This window comes from Coturnix japonica, chromosome W (genome assembly GCF_054131305.1).
Source record: "Coturnix japonica strain WE chromosome W, WE-NBRP24, whole genome shotgun sequence".
NCBI lineage: Eukaryota > Metazoa > Chordata > Aves > Galliformes > Phasianidae > Coturnix > Coturnix japonica.
In genome coordinates this window covers 18,027,058-18,047,438 of record NC_140701.1, presented here as the reverse complement: position 1 = coordinate 18,047,438, position 20,381 = coordinate 18,027,058, and the positions used below count along the sequence as shown (strand labels likewise).

At 35.8% G+C, this 20,381-nt stretch overlaps 1 protein-coding gene across 1 annotated transcript; it reads left to right on the top strand.

Moving 5' to 3' along the window:
* The first annotated feature begins 18,069 nt into the window (after positions 1-18,069).
* Positions 18,070-20,086, top strand: LOC146754572 (endogenous retrovirus group K member 8 Gag polyprotein-like). Its single transcript, XM_085527797.1, has one exon. The coding sequence runs from the start codon at positions 18,257-18,259 to the stop codon at positions 20,084-20,086; it is 1,830 nt and encodes a 609-aa protein (XP_085383923.1). The 5' UTR covers positions 18,070-18,256.
* Positions 20,087-20,381: the final 295 nt, after the last annotated feature.

Sequence of the window (20,381 nt, the reverse complement as noted above, 5' to 3'; positions counted from 1 at the left end):
TACTTTGGATATGCATAGCTATGTTTTTGGAAGAAGATGTGCGATCCTCGGAATAAAAAGCGGTATTGGACTACTAAATGTGTTATTTCTGGGATAAAATGCGATGTTCTGAGGAAAAGATGTTGAATTAATGGAAGGAGAAACTGCATTTTGGCTAGATTATGATTAATTTTAGGGCAAAAAGGCGATATTTTGGAGTCAAAATGTATTCTTTCTGGGATAAACTGTGAAATTTAAGGGAGAAAAGAAGGTATATTCGGGATAAAACGCGGTGTTTTTGGAGAGAAAACTTCTTACTTTGGATATGCATAGCTATGTTTTTGGAAGAAGATGTGCGATCCTCGGAATAAAAAGCGGTATTGGGCTACTAAATGTGTTATTTCTGGGATAAAATGCGATGTTCTGAGGAAAAGATGTTGAATTAATGGAAGGACAAACTGCATTTTGGCTAGATTATGACTAATTTTAGGGCAAAAAGGCGATATTTTGGAGTCAAAATGTATTCTTTCTGGGATAAACTGTGAAATTTAAGGGAGAAAAGAAGGTATGTTCGGGATAAGACTCGGTGTTTTTGGAGAGAAATCTTACTTTCGATATGCGTAGCTATGTTTTTGGAAGAAGATGTGCGATCCTCGGAATAAAAAGCGGTATTGGGGTACTAAATGTGTTATTTCTGGGATAAAATGCGATGTTCTGAGGAAAAGATGTTGAATTAATGGAAGGAGAAACTGCATTTTGGCTAGATTATGACTAATTTTAGGGCAAAAAGGCGATATTTTGGAGTCAAAATGTATTATTTCTGGGATAAACTGTGAAATTTAAGGGAGAAAAGAAGGTATGTTCGGGATAAAACTCGGTGTTTTTGGAGAGAAAGCTTCTTACTTTGGATATGCATAGCTATGTTTTTGGAAGAAGATGTGCGATCCTCGGAATAAAAAGCGGTATTGGGCTACTAAATGTGTTATTTCTGAGATAAAATGCGATGTTCTGAGGAAAAGATGTTCAATTAATGGAAGGAGAAACTGCATTTTGTCTAGATTATGACTAATTTTAGGGCAAAAAGGCGATATTTTGGAGTCAAAATGTATTCTTTCTGGGATAAACTGTGAAATTTAAGGGAGAAAAGAAGGTGTGTTCGGGATAAAACGCGGTGTTTTTGGAGAGAAAACTTCTTACTTTGGATATGCATAGCTATGTTTTTGGAAGAAGATGTGCGATCCTCGGAATAAAAAGCGGTATTGGGCTACTAAATGTGTTATTTCTGGGATAAAATGCGATGTTCTGAGGAAAAGATGTTGAATTAATTGAAGGAGAAACTGCATTTTGGCTAGATTATGAGTAACTTTAGGGCAAAAAGGCGATATTTTGGAGTCAAAATGTATTCTTTCTGGGATAAACTGTGAAATTTAAGGGAGAAAAGAAGTTATGTTCGGGATGAAACGCGGTGTTTTTAAGAGAAAACTTACTTTCGATATGCATAGCTATGTTTTTGGAAGAAGATGTGCGATCCTCGGAATAAAAAGCGGTATTGGGCTACTAAATGTGTTATTTCTGAGATAAAATGCGATGTTCTGAGGAAAAGATGTTGAATTAATGGAAGGAGAAACTGCATTTTGGCTAGATTATGACTAATTTTAGGGCAAAAAGGCGATATTTTGGAGTCAAAATGTATTCTTTCTGGGATAAACTGTGAAATTTAAGGGAGAAAAGAAGGTGTGTTCGGGATAAAACGCGGTGTTTTGGGAGAGAAAACTTCTTACTTTCGATATGCATAGCTATGTTTTTGGAAGAAGATGTGCGATCCTCGGAATAAAAAGCGGTACTCGGGTACAAAATGTGTTATTTCTGGTATAAAATGCGATTTTCTGAGGAAAAGATGTTGAATTAATGGAAGGACAAACTGCATTTTGGCTAGATTATGACTAATTTTAGGGCAAAAAGGCGATATTTTGGAGTCAAAATGTATTCTTTCTGGGATAAACTGTGAAATTTAAGGGTGAAAAGAAGGTGTGTTTGGGATAAAACGCGGTGTTTTTGGAGAGAAAACTTCTTACTTTGGATATGCATAGCTATGTTTTTGGAAGAAGATGTGCGATCCTCAGAATAAAAAGCGGTACTCGGGTACTAAATGTGTTATTTCTGGGATAAAATGCGATGTTCTGAGGAAAAGATGTTGAATTAATGGAAGGACAAACTGCATTTTGGCTAGATTATGAGTAACTTTAGGGCAAAAAGGTGATATTTTGGAGTCAAAATGTATTCTTTCTGGGATAAACTGTGAAATTTAAGGGAGAAAAAAGGTATGTTCGGGATGAAACGCGGTGTTTTCAAGAGAAAACTTACTTTCGATATGCATAGCTATGTTTTTGGAAGAAGATGTGCGATCCTCGGAATAAAAAGCGGTACTCGGGTACAAAATGTGTTATTTCTGGGATAAAATGCGATGTTCTGAGGAAAAGATGTTGAATTAATGGAAGGACAAACTGCATTTTGGCTAGATTATGAGTAACTTTAGGGCAAAAAGGCGATATTTTGGAGTCAAAATGTATTCTTTCTGGGATAAACTGTGAAATTTAAGGGAGAAAAGAAGTTATGTTCGGGATGAAACGCGGTGTTTTTAAGAGAAAACTTACTTTCGATATGCATAGCTATGTTTTTGGAAGAAGATGTGCGATCCTCGGAATAAAAAGCGGTATTGGGCTACTAAATGTGTTATTTCTGAGATAAAATGTGATGTTCTGAGGAAAAGATGTTCAATTAATGGAAGGAGAAACTGCATTTTGGCTAGATTATGACTAATTTTAGGGCAAAAAGGCGATATTTTGGAGTCAAAATGTATTCTTTCTGGGATAAACTGTGAAATTTAAGGGAGAAAAGAAGGTGTGTTCGGGATAAAACGCGGTGTTTTTGGAGGGAAAACTTCTTACTTTCGATATGCATAGCTATGTTTTTGGAAGAAGATGTGCGATCCTCGGAATAAAAAGCGGTACTCGGGTACTAAATGTGTTATTTCTGGGATAAAATGCGATGTTCTGAGGAAAAGATGTTGAATTAATGGAAGGAGAAACTGCATTTTTTCTAGATTATGACTAATTTTAGGGCAAAAAGGCGATATTTTGGAGTCAAAATGTATTCTTTCTGGGATAAACTGTGAAATTTAAGGGAGAAAAGAAGTTATGTTCGGGATAAAACGCGGTGTTTTTAAGAGAAAACTTACTTTCGATATGCATAGCTATGTTTTTGGAAGAAGATGTGTGATCCTTGGAATAAAAAGCGGTATTGGGCTACTAAATGTGTTATTTCTGGGATAAAATGCGATGTTCTGAGGAAAAGATGTTGAATTAATGGAAGGAGAAACTGCATTTTGGCTAGATTATGACTAATTTTAGGGCAAAAAGGCAATATTTTGGAGTCAAAATGTATTCTTTCTGGGATAAACTGTGAAATTTAAGGGAGAAAAGAAGGTGTGTTCGGGATAAAACGCGGTGTTTTTGGAGAGAAAACTTCTTACTTTGGATATGCATAGCTATGTTTTTGGAAGAAGATGTGCGATCCTCGGAATAAAAAGCGGTACTCGGGTACTAAATGTGTTATTTCTGGGATAAAATGCGATGTTCTGAGGAAAAGATGTTGAATTAATGGAAGGACAAACTGCATTTTGGCTAGATTATGAGTAACTTTAGGGCAAAAAGGCGATATTTTGGAGTCAAAATGTATTATTTCTGGGATAAACTGTGATTTTTAAGGGAGAAAAGAAGTTATGTTCGGGATAAAACACGGTGTTTTGGAGAGAAAACTTCATACTTTGGATATGCATAGCTATGTTTTTGGAAGAAGATGTGCGATCCTCGGAATAAAAAGCGGTACTGGGGTACTAAATGTGTTATTTATGGGATAAAATGCGATGTTCTGAGGAAAAGATGTTGAATTAATGGAAGGAGAAACTGCATTTTTGCTAGATTATGATTAATTTTGGGGCAAAAAGGCGATATTTTGGAGTCAAAATGTATTCTTTCTGGGATAAACTGTGAAATTTAAGGGAGAAAAGAAGGTGTGTTTGGGATAAAACGCGGTGTTTTTGGAGAGAAATCTTCTTACTTTGGATATGCGTAGCTATGTTTTTGGAAGAAGATGTGCGATCCTCGGAATAAAAAGCAGTACTCGGGTACTAAATGTGTTATTTCTGGGATAAAATGCGATGTTCTGAGGAAAAGATGTTGAATTAATGGAAGGAGAGACTGCATTTTGGCTAGATTATGACTAATTTTAGGGCAAAAAGGCGATATTTGGAGTCAAAATGTATTCTTTCTGGGATAAACTGTGAAATTTAAGGGAGAAAAGAAGTTATGTTCGGGATAAAACGCGGTGTTTTTAAGAGAAAACTTACTTTCGATATGCATAGCTATGTTTTTGGAAGAAGAATTCCAGCAGAATTATCGATTTCTGACAGATTTTAGAAGTAGGTCACATGAATATCGATACTTATCCCAGAAATGAAAAGTACACTCTTAGGTATCGCTCTTCATCCTTGCAAAACTATGGTTTTCTTCCCAAACTAATGCTTTTCATCCCTACAAATAGCAATTTCTCCCTAAATTACTGGTTTTCATCCCCAAAAGAAGACACATTCTCTTTAAAATGATGCTTTGTAACAAATTATGACTCATTGATTCCAGATTATCTGTCTTCCCCTACAAAATAATGACATTAACATAAGAATTATCCATTTCAGACAAATTTCCGATGTATTTCACACTAATATCAATACTTACACCAGAAAAAAATGTGTTCTCTCTTAGGTATCACTTTTGAATCTTGCCAAAAATTCATTTTCTTACCAATACAAAGCTTTTCATCATTACAAGTAGCATTTTCTACCCAAAAAAGTGGTTTTCATCCCCAATAGAAATCGTTTTCTCTTCAAATGGTGCCCTGTAGCAACATATGAAACACTGTTATTGGAATACCTCTTTCCCTCTTCAAAATAAGGACATTTCCAACAGAAATATCGATTTCTGACCAATTTTAGAAGAATGTCACACAAATATCAGTACCTATCCCAGAAATAAAAAGTTCTCTCCTAAGAATCATTCTTCATCCTTGCAAGGAAATGCTTTTCTCACCAAAATAATGCTTTTTATCCCTTTAAAATAGCGTTCTTTCCCAGAAATACTGGTTTTCATCCCCAAAAGAAGACGTTTTCTCTACAAAATGAAGCTTTGTAGCAAAAGATGACACATTGTTTCCAGAATACCTTTTCTCTTCTACAAATTGAGGACGTTACTAACAGAAATACCTTTTCTCCTCTACAAAATAAGGACATTTCCAACAGATATATCCTTTTCTGACAGATTTTAGAAAAAATTCACAGGAATATCAATACTTATACCAGAAATAAAAAGGTCTCTCTTAGGTATCACTCTTTACCCTTGCAAAAATATGGTTTTCTTACCAAAATAATGTTTTTCATCTCTACAAACAGCATTTTCTAAACATAAAGGTGGTTTTCATCACCAAAGGAAATCGATTTCTCTACAAAATTATCGTTTGTAGCCAAATACGACACACTGTTTCCAGAATAACTCTTTTCATCTAACAGTGAACGACATTTCCAGCAGAATTATCGATTTCTGACAGATTTTAGAAGTAGGTCACATGAATATCGATACTTATCCCAGAAATGAAAAGTACACTCTTAGGTATCGCTCTTCATCCTTGCAAAACTATGGTTTTCTTCCCAAACTAATGCTTTTCATCCCTACAAATAGCAATTTCTCCCTAAATTACTGGTTTTCATCCCCAAAAGAAGACACATTCTCTTTAAAATGATGCTTTGTAACAAATTATGACTCACTGATTCCAGATTATCTGTCTTCCCCTACAAAATAATGACATTAACATAAGAATTATCCATTTCAGACAAATTTCCGATGTATTTCACACTAATATCAATACTTACACCAGAAAAAAATGTGTTCTCTCTTAGGTATCACTTTTGAATCTTGCCAAAAATTCATTTTCTTACCAATACAAAGCTTTTCATCATTACAAGTAGCATTTTCTACCCAAAAAAGTGGTTTTCATCCCCAGTAGAAATCGTTTTCTCTACAAATGGTGCCCTGTAGCAACATATGAAACACTGTTATTGGAATACCTCTTTCCCTCTTCAAAATAAGGACATTTCCAACAGAAATATCGATTTCTGACCAATTTTAGAAGAATGTCACACAAATATCAGTACCTATCCCAGAAATAAAAAGTTCTCTCCTAAGAATCATTCTTCATCCTTGCAAAAACATGGTTTTCTCACCCAAATCATGCTTTTTATCCCTTTAAAATAGCGTTCTTTCCCAGAAATACTGGTTTTCATCCCCAAAAGAAGACGTTTTCTCTACAAAATGAAGCTTTGTAGCAAAAGATGACACATTGTTTCCAGAATACCTTTTCTCTTCTACAAATTGAGGACGTTACTAACAGAAATACCTTTTCTCCTCTACAAAATAAGGACATTTCCAACAGATATATCCTTTTCTGACAGATTTTAGAAAAAATTCACAGGAATATCAATACTTATACCAGAAATAAAAAGGTCTCTCTTAGGTATCACTCTTTACCCTTGCAAAAATATGGTTTTCTTACCAAAATAATGTTTTTCATCTCTACAAACAGCATTTTCTAAACATAAAGGTGGTTTTCATCACCAAAGGAAATCGATTTCTCTACAAAATTATCGTTTGTAGCCAAATACGACACACTGTTTCCAGAATAACTCTTTTCATCTAAAAAAGAATGACATTTCCAACAGAAATATCGATTTCTGACAGATTTTAGAAGTAGGTCACATGAATATCGATACTTATCCCAGAAATGAAAAATACACTCATAGGTATCGCTCTTCATCCTTGCAAAACTATGGTTTTCTTCCCAAACTAATGCTTTTCATCCCTACAAATAGCAATTTCTCCCTAAAATACTGGTTTTCATCCCCAAAAGAAGACACATTCTCTTTAAAAGGATGCTTTGTAACAAATTATGACTCATTGATTCCAGAATATCTGTCTTCCCCTACAAAATAATGACATTAACATAAGAATTATCCATTTCAGACAAATTTCCGATGTATTTCACACTAATATCAATACTTACACCAGAAAAAAATGTGTTCTCTCTTAGGTATCACTCTTGAATCTTGCCAAAAATTCATTTTCTTACCAATACAAAGCTTTTCATCATTACAAGTAGCATTTTCTACCCAAAAAAGTGGTTTTCATCCCCAATAGAAATCGTTTTCTCTACAAATGGTCCCTTGCAGCAACATATGAAACACTGTTATTGGAATACCTCTTTCCCTCTTCAAAATAAGGACATTTCCAACAGAAATATCGATTTCTGACCAATTTTAGAAGAATGTCACACAAATATCAGTACCTATCCCAGAAATAAAAAGTTCTCTCCTAAGAATCATTCTTCATCCTTGCAAAAACATGGTTTTCTCACCAAAATCATGCTTTTTATCCCTTTAAAATAGCGTTCTTTCCCAGAAATACTGGTTTTCATCCCCAAAAGAAGACGTTTTCTCTACAAAATGAAGCTTTGTAGCAAAAGATGACACATTGTTTCCAGAATACCTTTTCTCTTCTACAAATTGAGGACGTTACTAACAGAAATACCTTTTCTCCTCTACAAAATAAGGACATTTCCAACAGATATATCCTTTTCTGACAGATTTTAGAAAAAATTCACATGAATATCAATACTTATACCAGAAATAGAAAGGTCTCTCTTAGGTATCACTCTTTACCCTTGCAAAAATATGGTTTTCTTACCAAAATAATGTTTTTCATCTCTACAAACAGCATTTTCTAAACATAAAGGTGGTTTTCATCACCAAAGGAAATCGATTTCTCTACAAAATTATCGTTTGTAGCCAAATACGACACACTGTTTCCAGAATAACTCTTTTCATCTAAAAAAGAATGACATTTCCAACAGAAATATCGATTTCTGACAGATTTTAGAAGTAGGTCACATGAATATCGATACTTATCCCAGAAATGAAAAGTACACTCATAGGTATCGCTCTTCATCCTTGCAAAACTATGGTTTTCTTCCCAAACTAATGCTTTTCATCCCTACAAATAGCAATTTCTCCCTAAAATACTGGTTTTCATCCCCAAAAGAAGACACATTCTCTTTAAAAGGATGCTTTGTAACAAATTATGACTCATTGATTCCAGAATATCTGTCTTCCCCTACAAAATAATGACATTAACATAAGAATTATCCATTTCAGACAAATTTCCGATGTATTTCACACTAATATCAATACTTACACCAGAAAAAAATGTGTTCTCTCTTAGGTATCACTCTTGAATCTTGCCAAAAATTCATTTTCTTACCAATACAAAGCTTTTCATCATTACAAGTAGCATTTTCTACCCAAAAAAGTGGTTTTCATCCCCAATAGAAATCGTTTTCTCTACAAATGGTCCCTTGCAGCAACATATGAAACACTGTTATTGGAATACATCTTTCCCTCTTCAAAATAAGGACATTTCCAACAGAAATATCGATTTCTGACCAATTTTAGAAGAATGTCACACAAATATCAGTACCTATCCCAGAAATAAAAAGTTCTCTCCTAAGAATCATTCTTCATCCTTGCAAAAACATGGTTTTCTCACCAAAATCATGCTTTTTATCCCTTTAAAATAGCGTTGTTTCCCAGAAATACTGGTTTTCATCCCCAAAAGAAGACATTTTCTCTACAAAATGAAGCTTTGTAGCAAAAGATGACACATTGTTTCCAGAATACCTTTTCTCTTCTACAAATTGAGGACGTTACTAACAGAAATACCTTTTCTCCTCTACAAAATAAGGGCATTTCCAACAGATATATCCTTTTCTGACAGATTTTAGAAAAATTTCACAGGAATATCAATACTTATACCAGAAATAAAAAGGTCTCTCTTAGGTATCACTCTTTACCCTTGCAAAAATATGGTTTTCTTACCAAAATAATGTTTTTCATCTCTACAAACAGCATTTTCTAAACATAAAGGTGGTTTTCATCAACAAAGGAAATCGATTTCTCTACAAAATTATCGTTTGTAGCCAAATACAACACACTGTTTCCAGAATAACTCTTTTCATCTAAAAAGGAATGACATTTCCAACAGAAACATCGATTTCTGACCAATTTTAGAAGAATGTCACACAAATATCAGTACCTATCCCAGAAATAAAAAGTTCTCTCCTATGAATCATTCTTTATCCTTGCAAAAACATGGTTTTCTCACAAAAATAATGCTTTTTATCCCTTTAAAATAGCGTTCTTTCCCAGAAATACTGGTTTTCATCCCCAAAAGAAGACGTTTTCTCTACAAAATGAAGCTTTGTAGCAAAATATGACACATTGTTTCCAGAATACCTTTTCTCTTCTACAAATTGAGGACGTTACTAACAGAAATAACTTTTCTCCTCTACAAAATAAGGACATTTCCAACAGATATATCCTTTTCTGACAGATTTTAGAAAAATTTCACAGGAATATCAATACTTATACCAGAAATAAAAAGGTCTCTCTTAGGTATCACTCTTTACTTTTGCAAAAATATGGTTTTCTTACCAAAATAATGCTTTTCATCTCTACAAACAGCATTTTCTAAACATAAAGGTGGTTTTCATCACCAAAAGAAATCGATTTCTCTACAAAATTATCGTTTGTAGCCAAATATGACACACTGTTTCCAGAATAACTCTTTTCATCTAAAAAAGAATGACATTTCCAACAGAAATATCGATTTCTGACAAATTTTAGAAGTAGGTCACATGAATATCAATAGTTATCCCAGAAATGAAAAGTAAACTCATAGGTATCACTCTTCATCCTTGCAAAACTATGGTTTTCTTCCCAAACTAATGCTTTTCATCCCTACAAATAGCAATTTCTCCCTAAATTACTGGTTTTCATCCCCAAAAGAAGACACATTCTCTTTAAAATGATGCTTTGTAACAAATTATGGCTCATTGATTCCAGAATATCTGTCTTCCCCTACAAAATAATCACATTAACATAAGAATTATCCATTTCAGACAAATTTCCGATGTATTTCACACTAATATCAATACTTACACCAGAAAAAAATGTGTTCTCTCTTAGGTATCACTCTTGAATCTTGCCAAAAATTCATTTTCTTACCAATACAAAGCTTTTCATCATTACAAGTAGCATTTTCTACCCAAAAAAGTGGTTTTCATCCCCAATAGAAATCGTTTTCTCTACAAACGGTCCCTTGCAGCAACATATGAAACACTGTTATTGGAATACCTCTTTCCCTCTTCAAAATAAGGACATTTCCAACAGAAATATCGATTTCTGACCAATTTTAGAAGAATGTCACACAAATATCAGTACCTATCCCAGAAATAAAAAGTTCTCTCCTAAGAATCATTCTTCATCCTTGCAAAAACATGGTTTTCTCACCAAAATCATGCTTTTTATCCCTTTAAAATAGCGTTCTTTCCCAGAAATACTGGTTTTCATCCCCAAAAGAAGACGTTTTCTCTACAAAATGAAGCTTTGTAGCAAAAGATGACACATTGTTTCCAGAATACCTTTTCTCTTCTACAAATTGAGGACGTTACTAACAGAAATACCTTTTCTCCTCTACAAAATAAGGACATTTCCAACAGATATATCTTTTTCTGACAGATTTTAGAAAAATTTCACAGGAATATCAATACTTATACCAGAAATAAAAAGGTCTCTCTTAGGTATCACTCTTTACCCTTGCAAAAATATGGTTTTCTTACCAAAATAATGTTTTTCATCTCTACAAACAGCATTTTCTAAACATAAAGGTGGTTTTCATCACCAAAGGAAATCGATTTCTCTACAAAATTATCGTTTGTAGCCAAATACGACATACTGTTTCCAGAATAACTCTTTTCATCTAAAAAAGAATGACATTTCCAACAGAAATATCGATTTCTGACAGATTTTCTAAGTAGGTCACATGAATATAAATACTTATCCCAGAAATGAAAAGTACACTCTTAGGTATCACTCTTCATCCTTGCAAAACTATGGTTTTCTTCCCAAACTAATGCTTTTCATCCCTACAAATAGCAATTTCTCCCTAAATTACTGGTTTTCATCCCCAAAAGAAGACACATTCTCTTTAAAATGATGCTTTGTAACAAATTATGACTCATTGATTCCAGAATATCTGTCTTCCCCTACAAAATAATGACATTAACATAAGAATTATCCATTTCAGACAAATTTCCGATGTATTTCACACTAATATAAATACTTACACCAGAAAAAAATGTGTTCTCTCTTAGGTATCACTCTTGAATCTTGCCAAAAATTCATTTTCTTACCAATACAAAGCTTTTCATCATTACAAGTAGCATTTTCTACCCAAAAAAGTGGTTTTCATCCCCAATAGAAATCGTTTTCTCTACAAATGGTCCCTTGCAGCAGCATATGAAACACTGTTATTGGAATACCTCTTTCCCTCTTCAAAATAAGGACACTTCCAACAGAAATATTGATTTCTGACCAATTTTAGAAGAATGTCACACAAAAATCAGTACCTATCCCAGAAATAAAAAGTTCTCTCCTAAGAATCATTCTTCATCCTTGCAAAAACATGGTTCTCTCACCAAAATAATGCTTTTTATCCCTTTAAAATAGCGTTCTTTCCCAGAAATACTGGTTTTCATCCCCAAAAGAAGACGTTTTCTCTAAAAAATGAAGCTTTGTAGCAAAAGATGACACATTGTTTCCAGAATACCTTTTCTCTTCTACAAATTGAGGACGTTACTAACGGATATAACTTTTCTCCTCTACAAAATAAGGACATTTCCAACAGATATATCCCTTTCTGACAAATTTTAGAAATATTTCACAGGAATATCAATACTTATACCAGAAATAAAAAGGTCTCTCTTAGGTATCACTCTTTACCCTTGCAAAAATATGGTTTTCTTACCAAAATAATGTTTTTCATCTCTACAAACAGCATTTTCTAAACATAAAGGTGGTTTTCATCACCAAAGGAAATCGATTTCTCTACAAAATTATCGTTTGTAGCCAAATACGACACACTGTTTCCAGAATAACTCTTTTCATCTAAAAAAGAATGACATTTCCAACAGAAATATCGATTTCTGACAGATTTTAGAAGTAGGTCACATGAATATCGATACTTATCCCAGAAATGAAAAATACACTCTTAGGTATCACTCTTCATTCTTGCAAAACTATGGTTTTCTTCCCAAACTAATGCTTTTCATCCCTACAAATAGCAATTTCTCCCTAAATTACTGGTTTTCATCCCCAAAAGAAGACACATTCTCTTTAAAATGATGCTTTGTAACAAATTATGACTCATTGATTCCAGAATATCTGTCTTCCCCTACAAAATAATGACATTAACATAAGAATTATCCATTTCAGACAAATTTCCGATGTATTTCACACTAATATCAATACTTACACCAGAAAAAAATGTGTTCTCTCTTAGGTATCACTCTTGAATCTTGCCAAAAATTCATTTTCTTAACAATACAAAGCTTTTCATCATTACAAGTAGCATTTTCTACCCAAAAAAGTGGTTTTCATCCCCAATAGAAATCGTTTTCTCTACAAATGGTCCCTTGCAGCAGCATATGAAACACTGTTATTGGAATACCTCTTTCCCTCTTCAAAATAAGGACATTTCCAACAGAAATATTGATTTCTGACCAATTTTAGAAGAATGTCACACAAATATCAGTACCTATCCCAGAAATAAAAAGTTCTCTCCTAAGAATCATTCTTCATCCTTGCAAAAACATGGTTTTCTCACCCAAATCATGCTTTTTATCCCTTTAAAATAGCGTTCTTTCCCAGAAATACTGGTTTTCATCCTCAAAAGAAGACGTTTTCTCTAAAAAATGAAGCTTTGTAGCAAAAGATGACACATTGTTTCCAGAATACCTTTTCTCTTCTACAAACTGAGGACGTTACTAACAGAAATACCTTTTCTCCTCTACAAAATAAGGACATTTCCAACAGATATATCCTTTTCTGACAGATTTTAGAAAAAATTCACAGGAATATCAATACTTATACCAGAAATAAAAAGGTCTCTCTTAGGTATCACTCTTTACCCTTGCAAAAATATGGTTTTCTTACCAAAATAATGTTTTTCATCTCTACAAACAGCATTTTCTAAACATAAAGGTGGTTTTCATCACCAAAGGAAATCGATTTCTCTACAAAATTATTGTTTGTAGCCAAATACGACACACTGTTTCCAGAATAACTCTTTTCATCTAAAAAAGAATGACATTTCCAACAGAAATATCGATTTCTGACAGATTTTAGAAGTAGGTCACATGAATATCGATACTTATCCCAGAAATGAAAAGTACACTCTTAGGTATCGCTCTTCATCCTTGCAAAACTATGGTTTTCTTCCCAAAGTAATGCTTTTCATCCCTACAAATAGCAATTTCTCCCTAAATTACTGGTTTTCATCCCCAAAAGAAGACACATTCTCTTTAAAATGATGCTTTGTAACAAATTATGGCTCATTGATTCCAGAATATCTGTCTTCCCCTACAAAATAATGACATTAACATAAGAATTATCCATTTCAGACAAATTTCCGATGTATTTCACACTAATATCAATACTTACACCAGAAAAAAATGTGTTCTCTCTTAGGTATCACTCTTGAATCTTGCCAAAAATTCATTTTCTTAACAATACAAAGCTTTTCATCATTACAAGTAGCATTTTCTACCCAAAAAAGTGGTTTTCATCCCCAATAGAAATCGTTTTCTCTACAAACGGCCCCTTGCAGCAACATATGAAACACTGTTATTGGAATACCTCTTTCCCTCTTCAAAATAAGGACATTTCCAACAGAAATATCGATTTCTGACCAATTTTAGAAGAATGTCACATAAATATCAGTACCTATCCCAGAAATAAAAAGTTCTCTCCTAAGAATCATTTTTCATCCTTGCAAAAACATGGTTTTCGCACCAAAGTAATGTTTTTTATCCCTTTAAAATAGCGTTGTTTCCCAGAAATACTGCTTTTCATCCCCAAAAGAAGACATTTTCTCTACAAAATGAAGCTTTGTAGCAAAATATGACACATTGTTTCCAGAATACCTTTTCTCTTCTACAAATTGAGGACGTTACTAACGGATATAACTTTTCTCCTCTACAAAATAAGGACATTTCCAACAGATATATCCTTTTCTGACAGATTTTAGAAAAATTTCACAGGAATATCAATACTTTTACCAGAAATAAAAAAGTCTCTCTTAGTTATCACTCTTTACTTTTGCAAAAATATGGTTTTCTTACCAAAATAATGCTTTTCATCTCTACAAACAGCATTTTCTAAACATAAAGGTGGTTTTCATCACCAAAAGAAATCGATTTCTCTACAAAATTATCGTTTGTAGCCAAATATGACACACTGTTTCCAGAATAACTCTTTTCATCTAAAAAAGAATGACATTTCCAACAGAAATATCGATTTCTGACAAATTTTAGAAGTAGGTCACATGAATATCAATAGTTATCCCAGAAATGAAAAGTAAACTCATAGGTATCACTCTTCATCCTTGCAAAACTATGGTTTTCTTCCCAAACTAATGCTTTTCATCCCTACAAATAGCAATTTCTCCCTAAATTACTGGTTTTCATCCCCAAAAGAAGACACATTCTCTTTAAAATGATGCTTTGTAACAAATTATGGCTCATTGATTCCAGAATATCTGTCTTCCCCTACAAAATAATGACATTAACATAAGAATTATCCATTTCAGACAAATTTCCGATATATTTCACACTAATATCAATACTTACACCAGAAAAAAATGTGTTCTCTCTTAGGTATCACTCTTGAATCTTGCCAAAAATTCATTTTCTTACCAATACAAAGCTTTTCATCATTACAAGTAGCATTTTCTACCCAAAAAAGTGGTTTTCATCCCCAATAGAAATCGTTTTCTCTACAAACGGTCCCTTGCAGCAACATATGAAACACTGTTATTGGAATACCTCTTTCCCTCTTCAAAATAAGGACATTTCCAACAGAAATATCGATTTCTGACCAATTTTAGAAGAATGTCACACAAATATCAGTACCTATCCCAGAAATAAAAAGTTCTCTCCTAAGAATCATTCTTCATCCTTGCAAAAACATGGTTTTCTCACCAAAATCATGCTTTTTATCCCTTTAAAATAGCGTTCTTTCCCAGAAATACTGGTTTTCACCCCCAAAAGAAGACGTTTTCTCTACAAAATGAAGCTTTGTAGCAAAAGATGACACATTGTTTCCAGAATACCTTTTCTCTTCTACAAATTGAGGACGTTACTAACAGAAATACCTTTTCTCCTCTACAAAATAAGGACATTTCCAACAGATATATCTTTTTCTGACAGATTTTAGAAAAATTTCACAGGAATATCAATACTTATACCAGAAATAAAAAGGTCTCTCTTAGGTATCACTCTTTACCCTTGCAAAAATATGGTTTTCTTACCAAAATAATGTTTTTCATCTCTACAAACAGCATTTTCTAAACATAAAGGTGGTTTTCATCACCAAAGGAAATCGATTTCTCTACAAAATTATCGTTGGTAGCCAAATACGACACACTGTTTCCAGAATAACTCTTTTCATCTAAAAAAGAATGACATTTCCAACAGAAATATCCATTTCTGACAGATTTTAGAAGTAGGTCACATGAATATCGATACTTATCCCAGAAATGAAAAGTACACTCTTAGGTATCACTCTTCATTCTTGCAAAACTATGGTTTTCTTCCCAAACTAATGCTTTTCATCCCTACAAATAGCAATTTCTCCCTAAATTACTGGTTTTCATCCCCAAAAGAAGACACATTCTCTTTAAAATGATGCTTTGTAACAAATTATGACTCATTGATTCCAGAATATCTGTCTTCCCCTACAAAATAATGACATTAACATAAGAATTATCCATTTCAGACAAATTTCCGATGTATTTCACACTAATATCAATACTTACACCAGAAAAAAATGTGTTCTCTCTTAGGTATCACTCTTGAATCTTGCCAAAAATTCATTTTCTTAACAATACAAAGCTTTTCATCATTACAAGTAGCATTTTCTACCCAAAAAAGTGGTTTTCATCCCCAATAGAAATCGTTTTCTGTACAAATGGTCCCTTGCAGCAGCATATGAAACACTGTTATTGGAATACCTCTTTCCCTCTTCAAAAAAAGGACATTTCCAACAGAAATATTGATTTCTGACCAATTTTAGAAGAATGTCACACAAATATCAGTACCTATCCCAGAAATAAAAAGTTCTCTCCTAAGAATCATTTTTCATCCTTGCAAAAACATGCTTTTCTCACCAAAATAATGTTTTTATCCCTTTAAAATAGCGTTGTTTCCCAGAAATACTGGTTTTCATCCCCAAAAGAAGACGTTTTCTCTACAAAATGAAGCTTTGTAGCAAAATATGACACATTGTTTCCAGAATACCTTTTCTCTTCTACAAATTGAGGACGTTACTAACAGAAATAACTTTTCTCCTCTACAAAATAAGGACATTTCCAACAGATATATCCTTTTCTGACAGATTTTAGAAAAATTTCACAGGAATATCAATACTTATACCAGAAATAAAAAGGTCTCTCTTAGGTATCACTCTTTACCCTTGCAAAAATATGGTTTTCTTACCAACATAATGCTTTTCATCTCTACAAACAGCATTTTCTAAACATAAAGGTGGTTTTCATCACCAAAAGAAATCGATTTCTCTACAAAATTATCGTTTGTAGCCAAATATGACACACTGTTTCCAGAATAACTCTTTTCATCTAAAAAACAATGACATTTCCAACAGAAATATCGATTTCTGACAAATTTTAGAAGTAGGTCACATGAATATCGATACTTATCCCAGAAATGAAAAGTAAACTCATAGGTATCACTCTTCATCCTTGCAAAACTATGGTTTTCTTCCCAAACTAATGCTTTTCATCCCTACAAATAGCAATTTCTTCCTAAATTACTGGTTTTCATCCCCAAAAGAAGACACATTCTCTTTAAAAGGATGCTTTGTAACAAATTATGACTCATTGATTCCAGAATATCTGTCTTCCCCTACAAAATAATGACATTAACATAAGAATTATCCATTTCAGACAAATTTCCGATGTATTTCACACTAATATCAATACTTATACCAGAAAAAAATGTGTTCTCTCTTAGGTATCACTCTTGAATCTTGCCAAAAATTCATTTTCTTACCTATACAAAGCTTTTCATCATTACAAGTAGCATTTTCTACCCAAAAAAGTGGTTTTCATCCCCAATAGAAATCGTTTTCTCTACAAATGGTCCCTTGCAGCAACATATGAAACACTGTTATTGGAATACCTCTTTCCCTCTTCAAAAAAAGGACATTTCCAACAGAAATACCGATTTCTGACCAATTTTAGAAGAATGTCACACAAATATCAGTACCTATCCCAGAAATAAAAAGTTCTCTCCTAAGAATCATTCTTCATCCTTGCAAAAACATGGTTTTCTCACCCAAATCATGCTTTTTATCCCTTTAAAATAGCGTCCTTTCCCAGAAATACTGGTTTTCATCCCCAAAAGAAGACGTTTTCTCTACAAAATGAAGCTTTGTAGCAAAATATGACACATTGTTTCCAGAATACCTTTTCTCTTCTACAAATTGAGGACGTTACTAACAGAAATACCTTTTCTCCTCTACAAAATAAGGACATTTCCAACAGATATATCTGTTGTATTAGGCGAAGTACGACCCTCGGGATGTAACGTGATAGGCCTTCCCCTGCTGGGTCATGCATACGTGAAAAAGATAAGGGTGAAACTGGATACCTATATAAGGGACCCTCACATTCCAATAAACGCCATTTTACCGCTGACCATATTGGTGTAACAAGCAGCTGTGACTTGGTCGGGGCCGTCGATACACATTCACAAAGGCGCTTGACTTTCCAGGTTACCAGATCGAGGTAACAATTGGTGCCCCGTGTGAGGAAAAGTCCTGGAGGTGAGTGTGCGACGGCTAAAACCGCGCTGACGGACGCGGTATCCACGGTTCGAGCCCGTGGAAGCACTCTCGGTGGGGTGCAAAGGGGAATGCAGCGCTGCGCCTATCCTACGGCCGATAGTTCGTAGAAGACCAGGAAGACTTCAGGTCTCTGGGTAAATGGATTCCGTCTTTAGAGTAGTATTGCAACTTTGTAAAACCTATTGTGGTAAGAATGCTCCTTCTAAGAAGGATATTGCCGCTCTTGCCTCTTGCTTGGAGTCGGCGCGGCTTTTACCCTCCCCTGGCGTTTTGCTCGATTCGGGGCCGTGGGACTCTTTCACTGAGGCCCTGCTCCAGAGAGCCACCCGCGAGCATAAAGCGAAAGAATTAAAAACCTGGGGTTTGGTCCTAGGTGCGCTTAAAGCGGCTAGGGAGGAGAAGCAACTCCAGGCCATAGCGAAAGGGGTCTTTGGTCTGGATTCCGGGACGTCCGGTGTCTCGGGGGGTGCGGGGGATCTGCTTTCTTGCAGTGACTCCGGATCCAAGATGGCGTCGGCCACGCCGGCTGATTCCAAGATGGCCATGGCTGCGCTCGAAACAACAACTCCGGAAAAGAAGGCGGAAGCTGAGTCATCGGAGGAGGCGCCACCATCATATCCCCGCCTTTACCCCTCTTTGCAGAGCTTTCACTCACCCGAAGGGGGCGGTTCTTGTCCGGAGGGGGGAGGGTTTATGGAGGCGGCGCGCCGTGGAGGCGTGGGCTCGCCCTCATACCCGCCCCCCTCAGAGGAGGGATCGTGTTCCAAAAAGGGGGAGGAACGGAAGGCTTTGCCCAGCCCCACAGTATCGGGTTCGCCTCCACGGAGGGAGGAGTTGTGGGGGGACCAAGAGTTATCACGCAAGCCCACTAATTGGGCTGACATCCAGGAATCAATCCGTGAGTTGGGACTCAAGGAGCGAGATCATGCAGTGTTCCCGATTGTCGTCAGACAGGAGGGACCGGTTTGGGTACCTTTGGAAGCAAAAGCAGTTACTCGGTTTGCAGAAGCGATTGAGAAAAAGGGGCTGAGATCTCTGATGACACTAAGTGCCTTTGAGGCACTCATTGCCCCAGGTCCCCTACTCCCCTATGACATTGAGAGTCTAATGAGAGTCGTTCTCGAGCCAGTTCAGTTTACTTTGTGGAGGGAGGAGTGGATGATACAACTTAAAGCTATTGTGGCTGAGGCTGGACGTGATGCTCAACACCCTGCTAATGGGAGGGAGGGGGAACCGAGAACTGATATAATGAGGCTTTCGGGAGTAACTGCGGAAATGGCTGGGTCCCCAGAGAGACAGCTTAGGCTCCTGCGCCCAGGGGAATTGCTTTCCACTACAGGGGCGGCTGCTACTGCCTTTAGAAACTTTATAAGAAAGGCAGAGCCTGCAGCCCCGTGGTCAGAGATTGCTCAGGGTCCCTCAGAGTCATTCTCTGATTTTGCTAATCGATTGATACGAGCAGTAGAAGGATCAGATCTACCTAAGGACGCACAAGCTTCTGTTTTAAAGGATTGCCTGAAGCAGAAGGCTCACAAAAATGTTAGGGACATCATTCGAGCTGCCCCTGACGATCTTGAGACTCCGGGTGAAATTATTAAGTATGTGCTGGACAAACAACAGACAACACCGCTGTCTAATGAGGGGCTAGCAAACGCATTGCTTTCTGTCATGGCCATACAAAATGGTCAGTCCAAGGGCAATTGCTTTAAATGTGGTCAGCCTGGCCATTTCAAGGTACAGTGTAAAGCTTCAGGTGGGCAGCTCAAGACTAACAGCAAGTGCCAAGCCTGTAATAGGCTGGGTCACACAGCTCGTCAATGCCGAAAATACACTCTTATGCCGCAGGGAAACGAGAATGGGAGGGCACCTCAGGCCCAGGGTCCCTCCCGCAGTCAAGTACTTGGGCCCCACATGCCATTGAGTTTGGCGCAGGGGAGAGTCCACATCTCTCACCCGCAGTGGCCTTAACTATGGATCTCAGTCAACGGCCTATAGTCAAGATAATTATGGCTTATATGGGACAATTGCCTTATAAAAAGGTTCCTCGCTCCGTCCTTATCACAGCCTTGCTTGACTCAGGAGCAGATGTTACGGTAATAGCAGAAAAGGACTGGCCTCCATCCTGGCCAGTGCTTGGTTTGGCGAAATCCATCTCTGGGGTTGGGGGTACAGTGTCAACTGGCGAGTCAGCGGAACGGGTGGAAATCACTCTGATTAATAGGGACGGTTCCATAGACAAACCTGTACTGATTGGACCTCTGAT

What these genes read in the sequence shown, in the direction of transcription:
- LOC146754572 (XM_085527797.1), top strand. Translation starts at nt 18,257, where the DNA reads ATGGATTCCGTCTTTAGAGTAGTATTGCAACTTTGTAAAACCTATTGT.